General features: G+C 34.5%; 1 protein-coding gene across 1 annotated transcript in view; it reads right to left on the reverse strand.

The window, feature by feature from the left end:
• Positions 1 to 24,197, reverse strand: part of LOC123642089 (doublecortin domain-containing protein 1-like) — a 262,128-nt gene that overhangs the window by 193,728 nt on the left and 44,203 nt on the right. The window contains exons 4-7 of the mRNA XM_045557008.1: positions 23,248 to 23,517; positions 21,861 to 22,017; positions 21,216 to 21,378; positions 2,362 to 2,567 (exon numbers count right to left, since the gene is read on the reverse strand). Of these exons, the coding sequence (XP_045412964.1) occupies positions 2,362 to 2,567; positions 21,216 to 21,378; positions 21,861 to 22,017; positions 23,248 to 23,517 (796 nt within the window). The remainder of the gene's footprint in view (positions 1 to 2,361; positions 2,568 to 21,215; positions 21,379 to 21,860; positions 22,018 to 23,247; positions 23,518 to 24,197) is intronic.

Consider the following 24,197-nt stretch of genomic DNA (forward strand, 5'->3'; position numbering starts at 1 on the left):
AAGTGCTACATGATTATTGAAGCCATGTCAATTCATTCTAAAACCATCAGATTCAAATTTCAAAGAGATGTGCTATAGTTCTGGTATTCCAGAGTTTTGTGAAGAAATATATAATTTTTGCTCTCATTTCAAACTTAATTACTTCCTAAAATAAATAAGTGGATTTCCTTTTGATTTTCCACTTATGATTAAAATACAGTCATTTCCCCTCAGCTCTATTCTGAGTGCATATAGGACTTTTATGCTTTAACTACCTGATTTTGCCACACATCCTCAACAATTCTCTCCTTACCCTACTGCAATAACCTTTACCATATTAGAGTCCTTTACATTCTACTTCAGTTTTATATTAATTTGCAGTAATCTAAAAATAGCTAACATTCCTGATATTTTATCATAAAATGGAAAATAATTTGTGTTTCTCTTATGATTATGCTACTTCCTTATTTCTAATGCTGACTTGATATTTAATCTACAAATAGGGTATTATCCTATGGTTATCAACAAAGCTTCCAAAATTTAAATTTTATTTACAAAATAATTAGCTAGTTCTATTTTTCTCTTCCAAAAAGTTCTTATCAACACCCAAGACCACCATTTTGTTGCCTCCTCTCCTTCTTACCTCATAAGGTGATATTTAGGCAAATATTTACAAATACATTTACTACTGAATCATGTTCTATAGTGAGTTTCATAAATTGTGAAAATTCTTTGAATTCTACAAATTGTAAAAAGAAAAGAATAAGCTAAAGACTTCCTTGATCATCCAGCTTTAAATAAATTGCTCTCTAGAGACAAAAAGCAAAATAGCAATGACATTTTTATTTATACTCAACCTTTCATCTGAGAACATGTAATCTGTAAGAGCGACTATTACCCCAATTTTACCATTGAGGCATAGAATTACAAAGATTGAACTGAAGTGAACTCAAGAGGTTATCTAATCTAGCTTCTATAGCCAAGAATGACTGCATTTGAATAATCCAAGAGATATGTCCATCTTCTCTGTTTTTCAAAATCTCCAGGGAAGATGTTCAACTTGCCTTAGCAATTTGCTCTGGTGTGTAATATCCCTTGTTTTACTCATAATACAAATCTGCAGATAAGAAGGAAACAAAACCCAGGATTCTCAGCTCCTTGGTAAATGTTCTTAACCAATAGTAGTTATAAAACAACCACAAAAATAAGTAAATTGAGAAATACATATTTTGATAAAATTTCTAATATCTAGTCAACTATTCACCTGTTTCAAGCAATATTCAATTTGAAATAGTCTGGTATAACAAAATTATTTTTATTTTTTATTTCATAATAAGAGTTCCCCATTAGGAGGAAAAATAATTTCTATTAGATGTATAGTATGAGTCTTAAAGATTAGAATAGAAAACATTTATTGGGAATTTTTATGGGTGCTAGGCATTGTACTCCATGCATAATAATATCACACTGAATCCTCACAGCAAATCTATGAAATAGGCACTATTGTTATCCCCATTTTTTAGATGAAGAAATTGAGGCTTAGGGAAACTAAGTTGTCCAAGGTCTCAGAGCTAGTGAATGGTGAAGCCAAGTTTCAAACCTAGGCATTTGGTTATGTTTTACTGTCTCTCTAATACATTCTTAATAAATTTCAGTCACTATATTATTATTATTCTGCTTTAAGATTGGTTGAAAAATCCTTATCTGTACTACCATGTTGGGGATTAAGCAAAAAAAAAGTGTGTATTTTTCAAACTCCCATTAAATCCTCCATATTTTTAATATCAAAGATGATCTGGGAATTACAAGTACGTTCTAAAAAACCATGTATTTATACGATAAGTAATACTTCAAATTTTGTTTTTGTAAAGTTTGTATGATTGTTTCATGATTTTTCTCAGGCCCATCCAGATTTGTATTTAAAAATTTATATGAATGCTGAATTTTAACAAATTTATATCAAACTGAATTTTAGTTATTTTGGAGTTTCAAGGGAGCTTTTAGGTCTCATTACTATTCTAAAAGAAAAGAGGCAGATTTGAGATGTGAAGCTAAGTTAGACTGGCTTCCATCTAAATATCTTATAAAATATTGTAACTAATTAGAATGTTTTCTCCAGTATAAACATAACTTTTTATTAGGTAAATGGCCAACTATAATAGCCAAATAATTTCCTGGAATATTGTTGCTTTGCTAAGGTAATTTATGGAGTTAGTGTAATAATCAGACTTGTAATCAGGTACATTTTTTAGTTCTATATAATGCCTTCTTATTTTTCAGTTTATCAGTTGACATGGATATTTAGAAGGAAAAAACAACACATTTCAAAAGCCACAAAAATTTGAAATTTAATTCATACTTCAATATTTAATACAAAATTACCTTTTTCATTGTTTCCTTTCCCACTGTAATCTCATGCCCATCCTGTCCCATGCCATTTTTAAAGAACAGAATTCGGACTGAGGTCCTCTGAGTAAGTTTCTTCATTCTAGTAGAAAGAACAGGCTTGGTTTTCCGTCTTTTGACATCAGTAGGAAGCATCAACCCATTCATTGTCCAAGTTACTTTCTTCATTAACAACAGATGGTCTAGAAGATAATTTTTTTTAAATCAAGTCAATATTTGGCTTCAAATTTTAAAATGGACACATTGTGCTTCCCTCTCCCTATTACCTGTATGATATACACTGGCCAGTCTCCATTTAGATGCTGGTTTTCTGAAATGCTACCACCAGCTTCCCACTAACCGTGACATAAGCTGTAGCAAGCTGTCTGCTCTGATAGCCTGCATAAATCATCATTTCTGAAGGGAACAGATGTTCAGGGTATGAAAGAGTAATACCACAATTTAGTCCTAATTAAAATTCACCTTAGCATGCCTCTATCAGTGATCAGATGCACACAGCTGAAAGGGTCCACTGCAAAGGTCCAATGTCCTTTGCTTACTATTGAACAACATGGATCCTGAACTTCTATGTTCTTTAGGGTTAGGAAACACTTTTTTTCCTTTAATATGGTTTCTTATCCATGTTGCTTTAAAGGTGATGACCTCCAAATGGTAACCCTACACTGTAACTTTTCTCCCATGACTAGAATGAAGGTGCCTTCTAGGACATCTTTGGTGAGAGATTTAAACTGTTTCACTAAAGTGAAAAACAGTTTTTCATTAACAGTTTACTTTGACCTATACATTTTCAAAGCTGTGTGCAAGAATTTGAGTTTCAAAACTCCCACTAATATTAATGGGAGGGCAAGTAAATTACTGTATATGACTTTGAAAATGTAAGGGTAAGAACAGGAGTGCAATATATTGCATACTAAGTTGCTGTTAGTATTCTTTTCTTTTTAAGAGGTTTCATAAATAAATAATTTTCACCTGAGTTGCTTATTTTATTTGTGCATACAATTTATTTTAGATATTTTCTTCTCATAAAAATTACAAAATATAATGATCCCTCCCTCATCTGCTCTTATTTGTCCCAATGAAAGAAACATAATTTTATTTACCTACAACTGAAAATAGGTACATTTATTTGTTTGCCCAAACTTCCAAATAACTCTGCTCTATTAGCACTTTTGAAAAAGCTTGGTCTCTTTGACCTAGAAATGGTGTTTTACATAAAATCTGCTAATATTAACATGAAACATCAAATAGTAGTTGTAAATCATCTTCAAGTTTCAGAATGGCTATAGTGCATGTTCAAAAAAAAAAAAAAAACCTGTTCTCTCTCTCTTTCTCTGTCACCCACACACATATACACACATACAAACATATGTACTATGGGCAGAAATAGGAGCAAAACTTGCAGAGTAAATTAAAACCAGATTATAAGGCTACAGATGTAATGAAGGCTTCAAAAAGAAAAAACATTTTAACAGAAATTAGTTACTATATTTTTTCATTTTGTAATCTGAAATTGATAGGAATTAGAATTAGAAAAATGAGCTCTAAGTTAATGAGTTCACATATATCCAAAAGATCCTCAAGCAGGTGGCTAAAAAATAAATAAAAATGTAATATATCCAAAAGAATTGAAAATAGTTACTCAAATAGGTACATGTACACACATGTTCACAGTAGCACTACTCATAATAGCCAAAATGTGGTACAATGTGTATTCATATGATGGAATACTGTTCAGGAAAAAGGAATGAGGTACTGATACTTGCTATAATATGGATGAACCTTGAAAACATTATACTAAGTAAAAAACCCAGACATAAAAGGTGACATATTATATGATTCCATTTACATGAAATATTCAGAATAGGTAAATGATGGTTTCCAGGAGCAGGGAGGATGGGGGAATGAAGAGAAACTTAACGAGTAAGGGGTTTTATTTTGGAATGATGGAAATGTTTTGGAACTAGATAGAGGTGGTAGTTGTATAACATGGTGAGTGTACTAAATGCTACTGAATTGTTCACTTGAAATTACTGGTTTTACATTATGTAAACTTCACCTCAATAAATAAATAAAGAAGAAAGAAAGAAGGAAGAAGTCATCTTATGGTCACTATCTCTCTGAAAATAAAAAAAAAACTCTCACTAGAAAGAAAAAGCTAACAAATTTTTGCAGTTTAATGGGAGTTTACACATAATCTGGATGCCCCTAGATGCTTTGCATAGTGTAAAGTGTATAAATTCTACCTTCAAACTAGGTTTGAATCCCAGCTCTGTTTTGTAGTGACCCTAGATGCTTTATAACACCTTCAAGTTCAGATTTCTCATCTACAAAATCTCTAGTGGCCATCACTCCACCTCCTGCTGAGGATTGAATATCTTGTATACAAATGTACCTAACATATTGAAGTCACATCATCAATGTTAGCTTCTTGGCCCACCTCCCTGAAATCCTATTACTTATTACAGAGCTCTAGAATATATCAATTGTTATATCTCAGCCAGGGGGCAACCAGGAAAACAATCTACTGAGAGTATCTGAGCAAAGTGCACTGACTGCAGGAATTTGGTCATGTAAGTGTTGGAAAAGGCTGAGCAGCAACCAAAGGACGGTGAAGCAACCCAGAGATTGGCAACAGTAAAAAACCATTCCTACTAAGGCCCAGATTTAGAGACTCTTACCCATAAAGGGTTTTCCCCTTTCATTACTTCAACGAGGGCTGGAACTAGGGTGAACAGGAGCGAAGGGCCAATGAGACAAAATTTAAGGAAGCCTGAGCAGAGCTATCACACAACCCTTGGAGCCGGTGCCTCCTCAAATTTTGCCTCATATATGCTTCAACTACCCCACCCTGGTCAAAGCCCTGGTACTCACTATCTCCTCTATATACAGAACTCTTTAATTCCACTAAAAACAGTGCTTGCTACTAGCCAGACACTGTTAATTTATTTATTAATTCATTTTGTCTTCTCAACAACTTTATGAGATAGGTAATATTATCCTTATTTACAGGTGAGGAAACTGAGGCACACAGGAGCTAACTTTCCCTCAATCTTGCAGCTGGTATACAGTGGTGCTGGGATATGAATTTAGTTCAAGAAACTGTGCTTCTAATCACTACACTATCTGCCTCTACCATATATTTTCTGCCATTATCTCAAATTAAATATCTGTCTAAATATTTGTCTAAAGCAAAATTTAATGTCTTTCTGCACAAATGGACTTACCCTTCACAGTTTTTGTTGTTGTTGTTGTTTTGAGACAGGGTCTTACTCTGTTGCCCAGTCTAGACTGCAGTGGAGTCATGAAAGCTAACTGCAACCTCAAACTCCTGGGCTCATGTGATCCTCCTCCAGGTGCACATCACCATGCCCAGTTAATTTTTAAAAAACTTTCTGTAGAGACAGGGTCTTGCTTGCCCAGGCTGGTCTTGAACTCCTGGTTTCAAGCAATCCTCCCACTTCTGCCTCCCAAAATGTTAGGATTACAGGCATGAGCCACCATGCTGGGTCCCTTCACAGTTCTTATCTCTATCATTGTTTCTACTTCTTTCACAGTTATCTACTATCTCAGGAAGAACTTGAATTCTTACTGCTTATTCATTTCTCCTCAACCAATTGCTTATTCATTCAATGATATTTATCGAGTGTCCACACATCAAGGCACTAAGGTGACAGCTCTGAGAGGACAAGGCTACTTGTACAGCTCACAGCCTCTTTGGGAGAGACTGATGGTGGAAGGCTCTCTGAAAAGGTGACATCTGCATGATAAGAAATTAGTCTTGAAAATCTGGGGAAAGAGTATTCCAGGCAGAATGAAAACCAAGTACAAAGTCTCTGAGCTGAGAACGGGCCTGGCATGTCTGAGAAAGAGAAATAAAGTTTAGATAGAGAGTGTATGTGGTTAAAGCCAAAGAAGTTGGAAGGGACCGGATTGTGCAGGTCAAGATAAAGGGTTTGGATTTTATTCTGCATGTGATGGGAAGTTATTGGAAGGTTCCCATCAGGGTGCTATATGAAGAAGAGACTACAGTTGTCCTTGGTATCCATTGGGAATTGGTTCCAGGATCCCCTGAGGATACCCAAATCTGCAGATGCTAAAGTCCTTCATATAAAATGCAGCAGTATTTGCATATAACCTACACACATCCTCCTGTACACTTTAAGTCATTTCTAGATTACTTATAATACCTAATACAATGTAATGCTATATAAACAGTTGTTATACTGTATTTTTTATTTGTATTTTTTATTATTGATTTGTTATTTTTTATTATTCTTTTTTCAAAATATTTTCTTTTTTTAATTTTTTTTCTTTTATTCTGGCAAGAAGGCTTTTTCCAGATTTTCCAAATATTTTCAACATGCAGCTGGTTGAATCCGCAGATGTGGATCCTGCCAATACAGAGGGTTTACTGTACAGCAGAGTGTAGTAGACACTGTTGGTGTCCTGCCAAGGTGCCTTTAACCAGGCTAGTGCACCCAAACCCCAGCTGCTGTGAGTCCTGGCTGCTACCATCTCACAGCTGCACCCTTCTGAGAATTGCCTTTGGCTGAAAGAAACCTAGCCAGAAAATGCTTGCAAGGTTATGATCTTTTCCCTGCTATGTAGGTAGACAGCCCACAGTCAATGACTGATTCAAAGACACAAAAGCCAGGCCCCTTGCCTCAAAGAGGGGCAGTTCTGTGGTGTCTTTCACATTCCAGACAGGGGCTAGACTGAACACACGCCTTGGCCACACGTCTTCCTCAGCTTCCAGGCTCCCTTTCTTACTCTTGTACATGTTTCAACTGAGAGTAGTAGCTCAGTAAGTCTTTTACACAAAAATCCCCATCTGAGGTTCTGCCTCTAGGCAACCTAACCTGAGATAGAGTAAAGGGACACCTAACTCAGCTATTCTTTCTTCACAGTAACTCTTAAAAGCATCATACTTTTCCATTCCCACTTGAACTCATTTGTCCATTTCTCTCTCTGCCTGCTGTCATCTGCAAGAGCTTCTCAATTATATTTGATTCTCTTCCATGACATCTGACATTTTATACTCCAATCACAGCTGAATTTTCCTAAAACATTAATTTTATCATTGCCTAAAGAGAAAGCTCTTAGAGCTAGCTTTTGACGTTTTCCACTAGTCAGTCAGCTAGCCAGCCAGTCTGTCTGTCTGTCTGTCTGTCAGGCAGTCAACAAATACTTGTTGACTCTGTATGGTACTTAGCAGAGGTAAAGAAAACAATAAAAAGAAAAAAAAATACTTGTTGAGCACATCCTATGTGACAGATCCTGTGCAAGGAGTACAAAAAAAACCCAGTCCCTTCCCTTAAACTTATGTCTAACAGAAGTGTTTGCAATCTGATACCATTTAAACTTAGGTTCTCATCTTACCCTAGTTTAGAGCATTGTTCTACCCAGGTCAATCCTGTTAATTACCCCTGTTCATTTTTAATCCCATCCTTCACTTATTCAGACTCAAGTCCTTCTCAAGATCCAGCTTAAGATCTTCCCTTATTGCTCTAGCCCGGAATGACCCATCACCTCTCTGAACCCTTAGAACACCTGCATCTTGTATTAGCCACCCATACATTTACTCATTCAATAATGTTTGGGAACCTACAACATGGTAGACACTGTGCTAGATGCTAAGGGAAGAGCATAAATCACCTGTAATTATTATATAAATATTTTATAAGTATATATCCAATTTCTGCTTTCATATTTAAACCTTAGAAGGTAGGAATCAAGTCTTGTATTTATTACTCTGCTCCAGGGTATAGATCAGTTTACTACATGTGATATAGTTATTAGATGTTAACTCTGCCTTGCATTTAAATGACTCAATTGATAGAAATATAGTTTTATGTCACTTCATAAACATATCTATTATGTAAAATAAACTTAATTGTCCATGTGTATGTATCTACCATCTTTATTCCCTACCTCTCCACAATATGAACTTATTAATAAATAGGATTGATCTACCACCTTGATGCTCATTGATGACCACAATGGCAGAGAATTTCTTTGGGAAAAGGAAGAAAACTTGCAAGGAAAACTTCTTGGCAAATGAAAGTCTAAAAAGAGTGATATAGACTGGAAAGAGCTCAAAGTATATTTAAAGTAAATTTTTACACATTCCTCAAAACTCATCCCTCCCAGAAAGCCTTTTCTAGCTTAGATACCCTCTTCTCTACTCTTTGTGAAGAACTCTATCATTGAATTTATCCCACTGTACTATAATTGTGCATTTACTTAGCTAAACACACAATGTCTACTTGCATGGAGTAGATGCTCATATGAATAAATTAATGCATAAATCTGTCCTTTTGTTCCAATAAAATGTATTCCAATAGAATGAATATATTCATAATTCCATTACCTGAGGACATATAAAGACATCTTGCTCACTTAAAAATATATAATCTATAATAAAGAAGAGCATATTTCTGAAGTTCCAAATAGGTTTTTTTAAAAAACCCTAGATGGATATAGGAAAATCACATAATAAAGTAAAATTTGAAAATATCATTTATAACATAAATTACATATAGTTTTTTAAAAAGATACTCCTACTTTCCAGATCTTTGTTGATATTGATAAACATAGAAAAACCATTGGAAATATATAAAATTTTTATAGAACTAAAGATTTTTAAATAAACCTGTAAAGCAGTCTAATAAAATAGTGCTAATGATGACTAAAATGTATTAATAATTTACTAGATAGGCAGCACAGCCTACTAGTTAAGAATATGGTGTCTCAGCCCAGATTCCCTAGTTTGAATCTTAGGTTTGCTTCTTACTATCTCTGAAACTTTGGAAAAATCAGTCAATCTTATTTGCTTTAGTTTTTTTATCTGAGGAATGGTAACAGTAATAATAATTCCCTTATCTGTTATATGGATGAAAGACATTTTTACAGATGAAATATTTATGTACAAATAAGAAACAGTAAATGCTGGTTATGCTATTAATAGCCTCATGATTTTCATTAAGAACATATGGAAAGTGCTGTGTTAAATGCTTTATAGTCACTAACCCATTTTATCCTTGCAACCTTAGGAAGTAGGCAATATTATCATCTTTAGATGAGGAAAACAAGACTTGGAGAAATTAAACAATTAGATCTATAACATACATAGTAATCTATGAGTCAGAGATCAGACTCAGGCCTGAATGAGTCCAGAGTCTACTTTCTCAATCATGACACTGTACACTCCTTCAAGTTCCTCAAATAACAAAAGAATTTCTCTAATTTAAAATGACTACATTTCCCATACTTCTTAATACTTCACCACATTCCATATATTCCCACCATAGCACCATCTAAAAAGCAGTTGCCCTTAGTGCCCATATTTTGGTCAAAATGTCTCTGTAAAAACTACTATGATTGTGTTTATACAGTATTGTGTCTCTGGTTAATCAGAATAGTCTCATGTAGTACAATTAGGTTTCTCAACTTCTTGACAAACATTGACATTTCTATGCTCTTTTGTGGGGCTGTCTGTGCATTGTGGAATGCTTAGCAGCAACCCTGGCCTCTTCCCACTAGATGTCCATAGCACCATCCAGATGAGGCAACAAAAATGTCTCCGGACACTTCCAAATGTCCCTCAGGTGTCAAAATTACCCCCACTTGAGCACCATTTCTGTAGAGGAATTTGAGTCAGTTCCAGCTACAAAGGTGCAGGAACCTGTGTATAAGCTGTGGGCACATACCATGCTCTTATGTGACTCTAGACCTGCTGATGCCTTTTTCTCTCCCTCTTTGCTCACCTACCTCCCTTCCTTTTCAACTCAATACCACCTCCTCCAGGAGGCTTTCGATGACCTATCCCTCTTAGCTTTCTAGCTTCATCCATGTGCCCTTCATTTTATTGAACTTCCCTGGTTTTGTATATGTGTGCCTATTAGACTGTGAGCATTTCAAGGGCATGGAATGTGTTTTCATCTTTGTACCTCCAGTATCTGGTACACTGTAAACAAGTGTGCTGTTGGATGTTTAACAAACTAATAAAAGTTATCATCAATTTCAGTGTAAGCATTTGTTCCCTGTAGCATAGCCATCACCAGAAATCATGCTTGGAACACAGCAGATAATAAATATTTGTAGAGGCATGGCTTGGTGGCTCATGCCTGTAATCCCAGCACTTTGGGATGCCGAGGTGTGAGGATCACTTGAGCCCAGGAGTTAGAGACCAGCCTAAGCAATATAGCAAGACCTCATCTCCAGAAAAAAATTAAAAAAATAAAATTAGCTGGGCATGGTGGCATGCGCCTGTAGTCCCAGCTACTCAGGAGGCTGAGCTGGGAAGATTGCTTAAGCCTGGGAATTGGAGGTTGCAATGAGCTATGATCACACCACTGTACTCTAGTCTGGGTGACAGAGAAAGATCTTGTCTCAAAAAAAAAAAAATTATATATATATATATATATATATATATATATTTCTAGAGTATTTGTCAAACACATCAGATCAGAGCATGACTTTTATTTCATTAGATAAATATGAGATCAATATTAGGTAACTAATGACTTATGTTTTCTCTGTATTTGGGGAAAAGATTATATTTTTATACTCACAATTAATCAGCTTTCTCATCATTATGTCCCACATTGAATTTAGTAGGAAACCAGAATATGTATCATGGAGGATAGTCCAAAGTAAGAAGCAGCAAGAAAATAACAGGCTTAGTGCATACTATAAAATTCGCTTCAGAATTTTAAAGCCTTGGCGTTGAAAGAAACTTTAAAAATTATTGACTTTAACAACACATTTCACTCACTCAATTATTCATGCAAGAAACATGCATTGAGTGCCTACCACACATTCCCTGCTAGTGACACTGCACAGAGAGAACCTCAAAGAGTTCTTGGTCTTTTGGGAAACACAAGAAAGGAAAGCAACACACAAGATGGCAGGTGCTAGGTCATAGGTTTGCACATGGTATTGGGGGAGCATGAAGCAGGGGCACATGCCACAGCTTGAAGTGGTTAAGAAAGGCTTCCCTCCCAGAGGAAGGACATAAGACAGAATTTGAAGGATATATAGAGTAGGAAAAAATGGGAAGCAGAATCCAGGTGGTGGAAATGATATAAGTGAAGGCCAAGTTATGCAATAATATGATGAGTCATTGTGAGAAGACTGAACACAAGAGCAGCCAGAGATGGAGCAAGGAGGACAGGATGTAACCAGATCAGAGCCTTGTGCAAAACACCGAGAGGTACCATACCTCCCAAAGCAGGCCATTCTATCTTTTGGACAGATGGTATTATGGAAAAAATCTTCTGTACATTAAGGCAAAATTCATTTCCCTATAAAATAAAGCTATTGGGATAAGTGAGGAGAATGAAAACTCTAGGGTAGAATTTCTCAAGGTGTGGGCCATGGGCCTCTATAGGAGAACAAGCTGAAGAACAAGGGAACCCTCATATTTAGCAACATGAGTGATTCTTCTGTACATCATAGCTCTGGGGACATATGCCTTCATATCAAGAAATAAGGTTGGAGAGCTGATGTCCAAGATAAGCATTATTACACCCAGAGGCAAGAAGAAAAACAGAATCTGACTCTTCCACACCAGCCTGGAAACACCAAGGATGCTTAACAAAGATATGACAAGGCTTTAGCCCTGGTGAGGGAAGAGGCTAATTTCAAAGGCTGGGGGTGAGAAGAGCGAGTAGTAACTAAATAGTGAGAGGACTTTAGGGTTTTGGGGGCAGAGAGCCAGACCAAATATTAAAATAAGAATGTTAATACTATTTAAATCCCCTTCGAACTTCTAGGAAAACAAACTAGCCATTGCTAATAAATGCTTCCTACATTTCTATATTTCATTACCTTTCTGATCTCCAAAAATCCCAAAATTTTCATTTCCCAGGGCTGAGCTTTCTGGTACCTTTATAAGAATCAGAAAATAGCCTTGTTATTGCCCAACCTCCCACCCCCCACCTGCCCAGACCCCACATTCTCCTCCCACCCTACCCTCGCTCCCCACCCCATGTTGGAAGGAGAAACAGGTGAGTCTAGTCCCACACATTCCTCAGCAGTGAGCAGCAGCCCTGGGTATTCCCAAAGGTCAGATCATCTCCTCTTTCTTACTTCCTTACTTTCAATCATAGTTAATAAGCCCCTAGTCTACACAAGGTACTATCAGGAATATAAAGAGAAGTGTTAAATAAACACAAGTGTCTCTTCTTCTTATCTCCCCTCAAAAAAAAGCTGAGGGGAGAGATGGTAGAGAAAGGGCATTCCCGAGAGGATTCAGGAAAGCTGAAAATTCTAGATCTTGTGCACCTATGGGTCCCTCAAGAATCTTTTAATCCCAGCATTCCATATCTGACCATTGTCTGGTCTCAGACAAACATTAGTGTAACCATTAGCCTCTTTGCCATGTACTTTACTCTTGGGCTGGCTCACTCTGGCCCCCTGCCAAATGGGAACATTCACAAACCTATATACAAAGTTGGGGTAGGAGATTTTTAATATACTCTTCCCAAATGTCCACTTATTATTTGCAGCAAAATAGGTTGCTGTTGGGAGGTGTTTTCCCTCCTCTTTCAATACCACCTCATTGGAATATGGATGGTTCACCACGGCACCTATTTCATTTGGTCCTCTATACGCCCACTGAATAACATTTACTGAGCATCCATTAAGTGGTAGGCCCTGTGCCAGAAAATGGTGGTGAACAAGGCAGCATGGTTTCTGCCCTAAGTCAACTCAGTCTAGGGTAGGCATGAAAGGATGATAGACAATTTACCACTAATTACAAATCTGATGATTATAAAAGGAGACATTGAGAATGTAACAGGAATGTACCCTTCCTCGTGGAAGTGTCCCCAGAAAGTAGGACAATGCCTTCCTGAGCATGAATCTCAACTGCAGGAACATTAGAGTTCCCCTTTTGATTGCTCTTGGATCTCTGCCTTTTCCCCTTTGGACTATTCTTGAATCTCTACCTTGTCAATAGTTCTATCAGCAAAGTCTCTGCCTTACATACCAAACTGCCAAAGGTCCTTCGTCTCACCTTATTTCCTCACCCCTCCTTTAAATTTGCTACATCTGGCAGCTTCTAAAGCAATCAGACCTGTCTCAGTCTTCCTCTCCTCCTAGCCACTTTACCCTAGAAAGTTAAGATTCCACTGGGTAAGGATGAGGGTAGTAGCTGAACTCTAGTGAGGTTCTAAGGCTTAGCATAACCTTGGAATATACTTCCTCCCAAAGGGCCATATCCCAGCTGCTCAGGGATTGCCATGACCCCCAACTGTTCATATACTTACTCTCCTAAAGCACTTATAGAACCTTATGCTCCAACCACAGATTATATTTTATTTTGAAGAATCCACATTCTACTTTATTTTCATGGTATTTTTAACCAAATCATGAAAAAAGATAAAGCGCTTTCTAGCCTGCTTCTGTCTTAAAAGGTCTATCTACAATATAATTACATTTCTTCAGTCTACTTCAAAAAAGCCAATGTCTGTCATAAAATTAAATAAGTCTGGGTGCTCCCCACATTATAATTTTCCATTTTGCATGTACTAGGCAAAAAGAATACTGCCTTCTTATACCGTAAGAATAAAAGCAGCAAACTTGCAAGTTCAAATCCATGAGCTTATTAAGTCTTCCTATTTAAAAAAAATTCATTCTCTTGTTGGGCAATAAACTTGAAAACACATTAATGCACTGACTGTCAAGTAGGTATAGATAATGACATTAAATATGAACAAGCACATCATTTCATGGGTACAAGATGAATTTATAAAATACAAATGCTCTGACAGTAAGAAAACATACTGCTATATTCAATTATATCATCTGCCCAAAATACAATTGCTTCTATGTTTGGTAAATAGATTAAACCCAGGTCAAATTCCTGTGTTCAATTGAGTCTGTAGTCACTCCCTTTTCTCTAAATACTTGCGCTCTTTGTTTCTGCGTGTTCTTAAGTGTCATCATTTATTGCTATAGGCATGATGGCTATATTTAACTAATAATGACAGTGGTTGTCATTAGATTTTAACTTAGTAACACTAGTCTGACATATCATTTGAAGTATGTCTTCAATTTAAATTTGATTAAAATTACAAACATCCCATCTATTGTGCCAATCAAAATGTTGTCACCCTTTCCCTGAACTTTTCTATGAACTTTCTTTAAATAAGTTATGGCAGCTTAAAGTTAAGGCAAGCCCTGGGTCATGAACATATTTTAAAACACAACTCTTGGAACAGAGATGAGAAAGGGCACCACTTGGGGCTCCTTTTATAAAAGGCCTTGATTTTGACCTACACCCCAGATACTGAGAGTTCACAGACTTTAACTCAGATTTCCATATCATGCTGTATACACAACTGCGTGGCAGAGATTTTAATTTGGTTGTATGTATTTCAAGATCTTGGACCTAGCAAATGCCTTTCATAGCAAAATAAGATACCTGTGACAACCTGTATGAAAATCTTGTGGAAACATGCCTAGGAAAGGATGGGGCAAAAAAAGAAAGATAGATAAAGAGCAGGTTGAAAGACAATATTTTAGATACCTATCATGTGCCAGGTTTTTACACACATCATCTTATTTAATCCTCATAATAAATCTGTGAAGTACATAGTATTATACTCAATTTATGGATGAGGAAACTCATACTTAGAAAGGTTAAGTGACATTCCCAGGCTCCCACTGTAGTTTATATTCCTGGCCATGATGAAGGAAGTAGAAATAAATTTTTTTGTTGTTGTTATTTTCCTTAACCCTGCTAGCTATTCCAGGAAGCTAAGAGTGGACATAAAGTTCTGACTAATAGCCTTAGAATCTTAGTTATGTTTATAAAATGCTATTCTCAGTTTTCTATTAAGATTACAGATTTATAAACATTTAATTTTCAAATAATTTATCTTTATTACAAAAATAAGACAATATCCCATAATTCTTGAAGGTATTATTAACTCTATCTTACAGATACGGACATTGAGATGCAAGCCACTGTGCTCAAGACCACATAACAAGGACTAGAATCTTTCAAGATCATTTTACTTCAGTATTCCACTAAACAATAATGTATTTCTCACATCTCTCCTAACAGATGTCCAAAAGCTTAAAAAAGTGAACATTTTAAAAGGTAAATCACTCTGAAAGAGTAGCTAAGGCATATATAAATAAATTCTCAGGTAAAGTAACAAGCAGGGTAGGCAGGCAACTGTCTAAAAGATTCGATTTAAAAGTTACTGTAAACACCTATTTCATTTTTAAAATTCCCTCCCTCTTTTGTTTCCATGACATGATTTGTTCTTATTATACCACCCTTTTTATTGCCTTTACAACACTTACACTGTCAATAAATACCTTATTTAATTCTTTATAAGTTTAGTGTCTATTTCTTTTTCCACTATTAGAACCTAAGCTCCATGAAACCTCTATCTTGTTCCATATCCTTAAGGCTTGGAGCAATGCCTGGCACATTTAGGGACTCAAAAAATGCTTGTTAAATAGATAACTGAATGAATGAATCGTCTCCCTTCAACTCTAACTATTCCTTCTACCTCCTTAGACAGGGAACCATAGTTTATTACCTCCCACATACTCTCTCCGCTCTGGTCAGGGAGTTATTCTGTCTGGCCACTCTCACATATGCAGCAAACAACTTGTGGTGATAAGGACAATATTTGTAACCATTCTCAGTTCATATCCTAGTGAGAATTAATATTTATCAGAGTTCTTTGCAGCTGTGACAGAAAGACATTATCTAAAACCCTTAAGGTCAGGTGTTGTTCCATACCTAGAAATTTTTGGATAACAAAAAAAGTTAATATGGTGCTTATACCATAGTAGTACAAATATCATATATTATATAATACTCCCCAGAAAGGTCCAGGATAGCAGCCCATAATAAAACACATGAATTATTTTCAACAATACACTTGTTATGTGCTTTAAGTATATTACATTTACTCCTCACAACCCCTGCATAAAACTGGGTGCATGACATCCAGAAAGCATTCAAATTATCAGGACAGTTGTAGGTTTGCAGGCATCTTTATTAAAGTGTAGTTTCCGTATATAAATACCATTCAACATTTCATGAGTATGTCAAGAATTGAGGTATTTCTCAATGATTTCATATTTGACAGTATAAGGAGATGCTGCTAGCCATTTTCAGGCCATAGATTTTCCTACTATCTAAGGACACTTTTTTTTAGTATATACTTTGTAATTGCCTTCAAATCCATGCCTACACTTATTTACAGATTTAAAACTTTTAGAATAGGGAAACTACATGAAATATATTCTTATAGTTTTACCCTCACTTGTAGAAATACATAGAAGAATCATGTGCTTCTATCAGAAGTGACTTTTTTCTCTCTGCAATGCCATTTTCCTGCTTTTGAGTATATAAGTGGAAAATAAAATGGACTAATAATATCACCTAAGACATACACTAGTCACACCAAAAGATAAAAGGGAATTTGGGAAAGCCAATCCTAACTCCTGTAGTTGCCTCAATTAAGTAGTGGTTGCCCTGTATGGGAGCATCACAAAGCCCAGTATTAGCTTTGGCAGGGCTAAAGCAGCCATTGGCGTAGGCAGCACTATAGCATTCCTGTCTTGAGATACAGCAGCAGAAATAGCAAGGTGTGATGCAATGTGGGTAGTGGGTCACTTCTTGAAACTTGTGCTTTTAACATTACCATTTAAAAATTAACAAATTCAATAGACATATAATGTAACAGATTATAATGCATGAAACCAAGTTCATTAAACTAATGCATTTTTTGAAAAACAAAATATGACAGAACATTTCATTATTGAAGCAGATATGAAAAAAAGTGTTATGCTGCTATTTAGAATGTGCTTTGTGTGTCGTGGAATTGAAATATTTCCAAATCATCAATAATTAAAATGATGAGAATCCATCATTTCACTGACATTTACTTCTACATGAAAAGATGGCCTATTTTAAATGTGCTCACACATATTCTTGTCAATCACAAGCTGTCACAGCAAATTATTTCATTTTGTAGATCACATGGCAGTTAGCAGAAAATCTCTAGGTTTAAATTTAGATCTTAGGTGTAGTATCAAGAACTCCTTTCATGAATTTTTTTTTCTGTGACTACATCTTCACAATACAGTATATAAAAGATATAAAATCTTATTCATAATACTAAGTTTCTCTTCTGGTTAACCAAACTCAAGACTAAAATGAATCATTGTAAATGATAACTCTAAAAGCCAAATAATAGAATAGGTTATGCAGGAAAGAGTAAAAATATAAAACTAAAAAATTTTAAAGACAATCAGAGCTCCACATAATAGAACTTGGACCTAATGAATTAGGTCTAAACAATTATTCCCCCTCATCTTCTTTAAGATATTTAAGGAATCACAGGACACGAACCGCTTCTTATGTATGCATTGCTTACAGCTCCTAGCAGCTATACAGTAGCTGAACTCTCATAAACCCCATGGATCTGATCCAAAAATTTTCACTGTGCCACAATTAAGCAGAAGATTCAAAAAACTGTGAATAAAACTCAAACCACATGGCCATGAATCTGAAAACTTAAAATGCCTTTTCAAACAATTCATTAACTACATCTTCACAATTCCAGCAGAATCATTAAAAAATGTCAGAATCTTTAAATGCCATAAGTATAAGACATAATAAGACATCTTCATCAACAGTCTTTACATAATATATTTCTATTTTCTTGATGTTTTCCATATACAATTAATCTTTCTGATTAGGTATTAAACTTTAAAAATGTAAGAATTATTCTAATATTGCATTTCAACAGGGAATGCTTCATGTCAGTCTTGACCTTGGTCTGACCTCTATATGAACGCTTTGTGTTTAGAGGTATGTGATGAATGGCTCTCTGGCTTTCTATTAAATCCAGTGCCACTGGTTGTCAACAGTGATTCTCAAAAGCGATAGTAATATAGCTAAAATATCAGAGATATTCTATAGGATTTTTTCCATCTTAGCAAATCCGGAAATAGTTCTTAGGCAATTTTCACTATCTGCATTGCCTTTCCAGTCAATAAGGGAACCAATAAAGTATGGAAATATAACTGCCAAAACATACACTGACTTATTTTACCTTCTGGTGCCAGAAATAGGGTAAATTTTCCTTTGGAAGACCTATTTGATTTACACTGTTGAACAGTGTTCTCAGTTTGAAGGATTTATAACTTATTTACTCAATTTAAGCTCCTTAAAGGACAGAACTTCCATCCCTATGCCAGGGTCACACAATAGTAGATGATAAATATTCATTGGTTTAAATTTTGATTGAATTGAATTGAATTAAATTTAATTTAAATCAGAGATGAAAGAATAACGATAAAAAAGAAACTGTGAGCCCCTTCTTTCATCTTTCTCTGATCTGGCCTAGTATCTGGCACATAGTAGGCTCTTAATAAATGTTTGCTGAATGAATGAAAATCAGAAAATTAAAATAATGACCTGTGACTGACTCTAATGTCTTTTGGCTAATTGTATATAAAATACTCATGTTCATTTAGAAAGATGTACTAGTAACACCCAATCCTGCCGACTGTTTTCTACCTTTAACATGTTCAATTTTCCAAGTTCTGAGAATGCTTCCTTAATCTAAATTTATCTACCACAAGTTATTCATACATACTTTATTTTTATGGTACACTTGTGAAAAGTTGGCAAATTATTGATTTATCTATAAAACACATGCTAGAAAGGTAATCTTCAACCTGATTTAAATGGTTTGAAAATGTATATGTAAATATGTGGGTGATATATGCATATATCACCCACATCAAGTTAAATATTACCTTTCATATATATATATATATATGTGTATATATATATATACACACACATACATACACACACACACATTTATATTCTTAACATTCTGAAAGAAACCAAATATCAGTGCTTAGGCTTATCTATAAGCCTAACTTAGACAAGTGACTTTTCCCCTTTATACTTATCCTAAGTCTTTTTAATGGACATGTGATATGCTAGTCTGTGTCCAAGCTTACCTACAATTTCTTTTCTCAAAAGACAAGGCACATCTGCCACCTGCTCTACTCCGTGTCCCAGCAACAACTGTCGAGCAGCATAAAGATTGATTATCAGTCAAAAACCATTGCACAACACCAGATTTTGGTGGGTTAAGCTTGCTGATCCAGCAAGAGATGGTGTGAAATTTTCAGGAGTGTGTGCCAACATTTTGGTGCTAAAAGAACAGCAGTGCATGTCACAGTGAAACACAGCCAAAGATATGCAGACAAAGCAGAGAAGTTTTTTGTTCTGGGCTTGGCTTTTAAAAAGGATAAAAGAGAAAACAAAAAGTAGGAGGAAATTAGTTTGTACATTTAAAAATTATCCACCAAGCTTAGTCATGTGTGTGACATTGTTATTTTAGCCATACATGTCCATGAGATTTTCATCTTAGCTTAGCTATAAATAATATTTATATATCTCTTCTACAATACCATTATACATATGAAAGGCAAGCATTTCTTACTAATAAAAGTAATCAGGGATCTTAATAAAGCAATCATTACAGAAATATCTGAATTTTAAAAACTCACAGAAATGTATTTTCTCAATAAGACTCATGGTTTTATATAAGCAAATGATTCAATGAATACAAACTAGAGGTAGCCATATTTTGAATTTTAAAAATATTTGAAAAATATATGGGTCTACTCTATACTATCACATAGGTTAATTTTTAACGAGTATTATAGCAACAAGTCTCTTTACAAGGACCAAATTATCCTGAATTTTCTATTGAATTCAAGAAATTATTTCCTGATGATCAAGTATTATGAAAGAGATAGAAATCCTAATATTACTTTATACAATAATATTAACAGAAGAAAGATTTTCATCACCTTATCTGTAATGAACTCCAGAATTACTTTTCTTCTACTTATGCAATTACTGCCTAGACTTGCCTTTGATTCACCAGCTTTATAGCAGCTGCAGAAAAAAATTACTTCTAATAAGGTATAAAAAGCATAGGGAAATACAGCAGTTAGACACTGAATTTTTATGGCAAAGTTTTTATTCTTTATGTTATTTAAATCTGATTACCATATATAGCACTTGATAACGAACTCTGGGTACAACATGCTTGGAAGAATATTCTTAGTGAGTGGTAATTTTATTTCTCTCTTAAAATGTATTCTTTCCCACTAAAGAAAAAAATGTTATATTTTTAATTTAGAAAATCTCCGCATTTCTGAAATGTTAGAAACAATGGACTTTTTAAAAGCCTTACCTGAAAATAAGTCTAAGATTATATATATACATTTTAAGGTTAAAAAAATCAAGCTGCAGCAATTATTATGAAAAATGTTATTAGGAGAATCACATGTATATAAGAATTATATGTTCATTACTGGCCACATTTTCATAATTATGTTAATACCATCTGAAAAAAGACCAAGAGTATAAATGAATAAATGATATTTGAAACTTTGAACTATTTTCTGAGAGAATAAGTCTAATGAATTATGTCTGCTGAGTGTCACAGAAACTAAACAGTAAATTCAATAATCTCTGATTTAATTTATTATATTTTCACCATTTAACCTCCTGCAGGCTCCCTAATGTCTATTCAGATCTATATTAAATTAAGCACCAATGCTAATGAAGGGCAATAAACGTGGCTGTCAGTGGATTTTTCTTTCATTAAGCACATTATCCTCTTACTGAGCTGTAAATGCGTAAACATTAGTTTTGTTAAACCATGCAAAAAAGACAGGATGAAAATCATTTTTTAATTGCACCCCTTAAGCAATTTACTGTGTGTGGGGGTAGGGTATATATTTTTCTTTTTTACCTTTAATTTTTTTGAACGGATCTAAAAAAGGCTCTCCCGTTGAAACATAAACGTCGGCTTCATAGGGTATATCTTTAGGTTCGAGGGCTTCCTTGCCGTCTGCCAAGAACACTCGTCTTGCGGCCATGTTCAGGTTCAGCTTTTCTGTGCACTCCTCCAGCAACTAGAAGAAAGCAAGAGGTGAGACAAAGTGATTTACGACAAAGAAAGTAACACATTTCCACAAAATAAAACGTTCTAATGATCAAAATAGAAACCACTTTGAGTCCCTTGCCAAGTTCAGTAACTGGACCAATATAGTTATTTTCTAGCAGTTGAAAATGTGGAAATAAAAGGTAAATCAATCACAGCATGAAGAATATCTAATTACTGTCTAATTTTAATCCTTAAATGATCTGTCATTTTAATAACTCTACAAAAGATATAATGCCCTTGCATCTGTTTAAATACACTATTTATATATTGATTTTTTTTAAAAGGAAAGCAGTGAAACGCCTTTGAGATCTATGTATATACAAGCAATTTACAGATTCAGATTCCTAAAAAGAAAATGTTAACACAATAAATGTCATCTTTCTCATTTTTCATATTATAAAGACAGTAAGGGAAAAAATGAAGCACTGAAAATTCTGGAACACTAGTTACCAAGGTGATGGTTGGTACAGTAACTTTGGCAAAGACTGTTCTAGATCCATTTTTGTAAGCTGTTACTTTAATCACTCTTGGTTGAAGTTCGTGTCTTTGAGACAATCTATGCCAATTCTGGGCCAACTGAAATTTTAAAGAAGAAAATTCTGTAATCCTGAAAGAAAAAAAAAACACAAAAATTGGGGCATGTTAATTAGTAAAAACTTTTAAATAAATATTTTTATAGAGGTTTTTTTTAAAAGAGATTTCAGACCTAAAGATGTTCCTATGTATATAAAGTATTCCCAACAAAACTTTTTATAGGATAAGATTGTCATAAGATTGTCACTATGTATTTAAGTATTTTTAAAAATTTAAAACAAAATAAGTTTTCTAAAACTGCTCATGTAAAACACATATATCAGAATTATTTTTATTGTTTTACTTAAAAAACACCATAATATTTTAAACAATCATATATATCATATATACCCCTAAATTTTATATATATATCTGCTATATTCTGATAGCAAAAAATAATATCTTAATATCATGAAATAGTAAACGGCTAATATTTTCCCCAAGTTTTCATGTTTATCAAAGTTCTTTGCCTTTTTGAAAAGATTTGAAATTCCAATAGATTATAACTAAAATTTTGATTCCAAAGTTAATTGTACTGCCTTCATTTTAAATTGTTTAGAGACAGTAAGAGTTAAGATTTCTAAGTTTTGTCTTCAGGCAAAACCGGTTTTGATCTTTATTATTTTCTCGGCAAAAGTACATGGTAAATTGACTAACATGTCAAATTTTTGACTTCAGAATTATTTAACTAACCATGTTAATTTATAATATCACAGAAGTAAACATGTTAAAATAAAAACTTTAGGTAAATTAAAATCACAGCACATTCAAATATCTGAAAATAATGGGGATATTAGTTTCTTGGTTTGATTTTGTTTTTATGGACATTTTCTTCTGTCATGAACTCTTAGGTTAACAGTTTATGATAATCATCTTGATGTGAAAATACAAAATGGTTTTATATAACAAGTTCATTTCAATCCAATTCTGTTTCAAAATATTAGTTAAATATCAAAAGTACACATTTCTATTTTTAAACAAATATCTTATAAGCAAAGATATTTCATGTTCCTAGGCTAATTCTGCTTCAAATATTCTTTTCAGAGTTCCAGATTACCCAGTTGAAGTGTTTCTCATATTTTCCACAGTGTAATTAGCAATATTCTACTCTGGTGCTTTCAAAGAAAAAACAAAAACAGAAACAAAACCCTAGAGGTGTGTTATATTTTAATGTCTGAAATAGTCAATTGAATCATTATAAATTCCGCTCAAAGGAAAGAGCTTCAACAGTCAGTTAAAAAGAACAGAGAACAGCTTTCATTACCTCAGTTGACCCACTGGAGCACTGATAGGTCTGTTTCTCTTGGATGCTGATATAAACCAAGAATTGTTTTTACTGTTTGATTTGTAGCTGTCTAGGTCTGGTATTTCATCACGGCTGTGATCTGATGCTGTTTGATGTGTGGAGCAATCTTGAAGTCCTGACCCTTCTGATACTGCTGCTGAATGCAAAAGGCTGTTGGGGCCAAACTGAAGCTGCAAATAATCATCAGTAGTTTTAATAACTGCTTTTGCCTGGGATGACATAAAATCCCTGGAAGAAACAATGCATGGAAGAGTACAATTAATTGATTTGTAATCACTTATTAACAAATACTACATAATAACTAGTTGTGTGTTATACTATGCACTTAGCCATTATTTTAGTTAATGCTTACAATATCCCTGGGAAGTAGGTACTATTTTTATCCCCATTTTACAGATTTAAGAAGGCTTAATCTGTAACCAGAAAATCGAGGCTTAGAGGGTTAATTAACTTGCCAAATGTCACATAATAAATAAGTGACAGGGTGGAAATTTGAACCCAAGCTTGTCCTAAAATAAAACCCATGTTTATAACCATTAAACTTCAATGCTATACTTAATTAAACTAAAAGAAAACATGTATAATGTTTCAAACCACAGAATTATAATTTTTAAATTCTTAGATTTACTTTATTTCCTAATACTTAGCTGGGTGCTAGTATTAGAAAAACAAAAGTTAAAGAGATGTAGGTCCTACCCTCAAGAAACTTGCAAACTATCCCCCAATAGAGAACATATGTTAAATAAACTGCTAGGAACTATGGGTGTGTATTAACTTTAAAGGCAAAAAGAATTCGTTGAAGGCTATGTGAGAACAGGTAGGAATAAAGTTGGTAAAGGCTTCACAGGAGACCTGAGAGTTTGTCCAGGCCTGTCCTGAAAGTCACCCATCCCAGGAACTCCATCAGT

Source organism: Lemur catta, chromosome 7 (assembly GCF_020740605.2).
Source record: "Lemur catta isolate mLemCat1 chromosome 7, mLemCat1.pri, whole genome shotgun sequence".
NCBI classification, from domain to species: Eukaryota; Metazoa; Chordata; class Mammalia; order Primates; family Lemuridae; genus Lemur; species Lemur catta.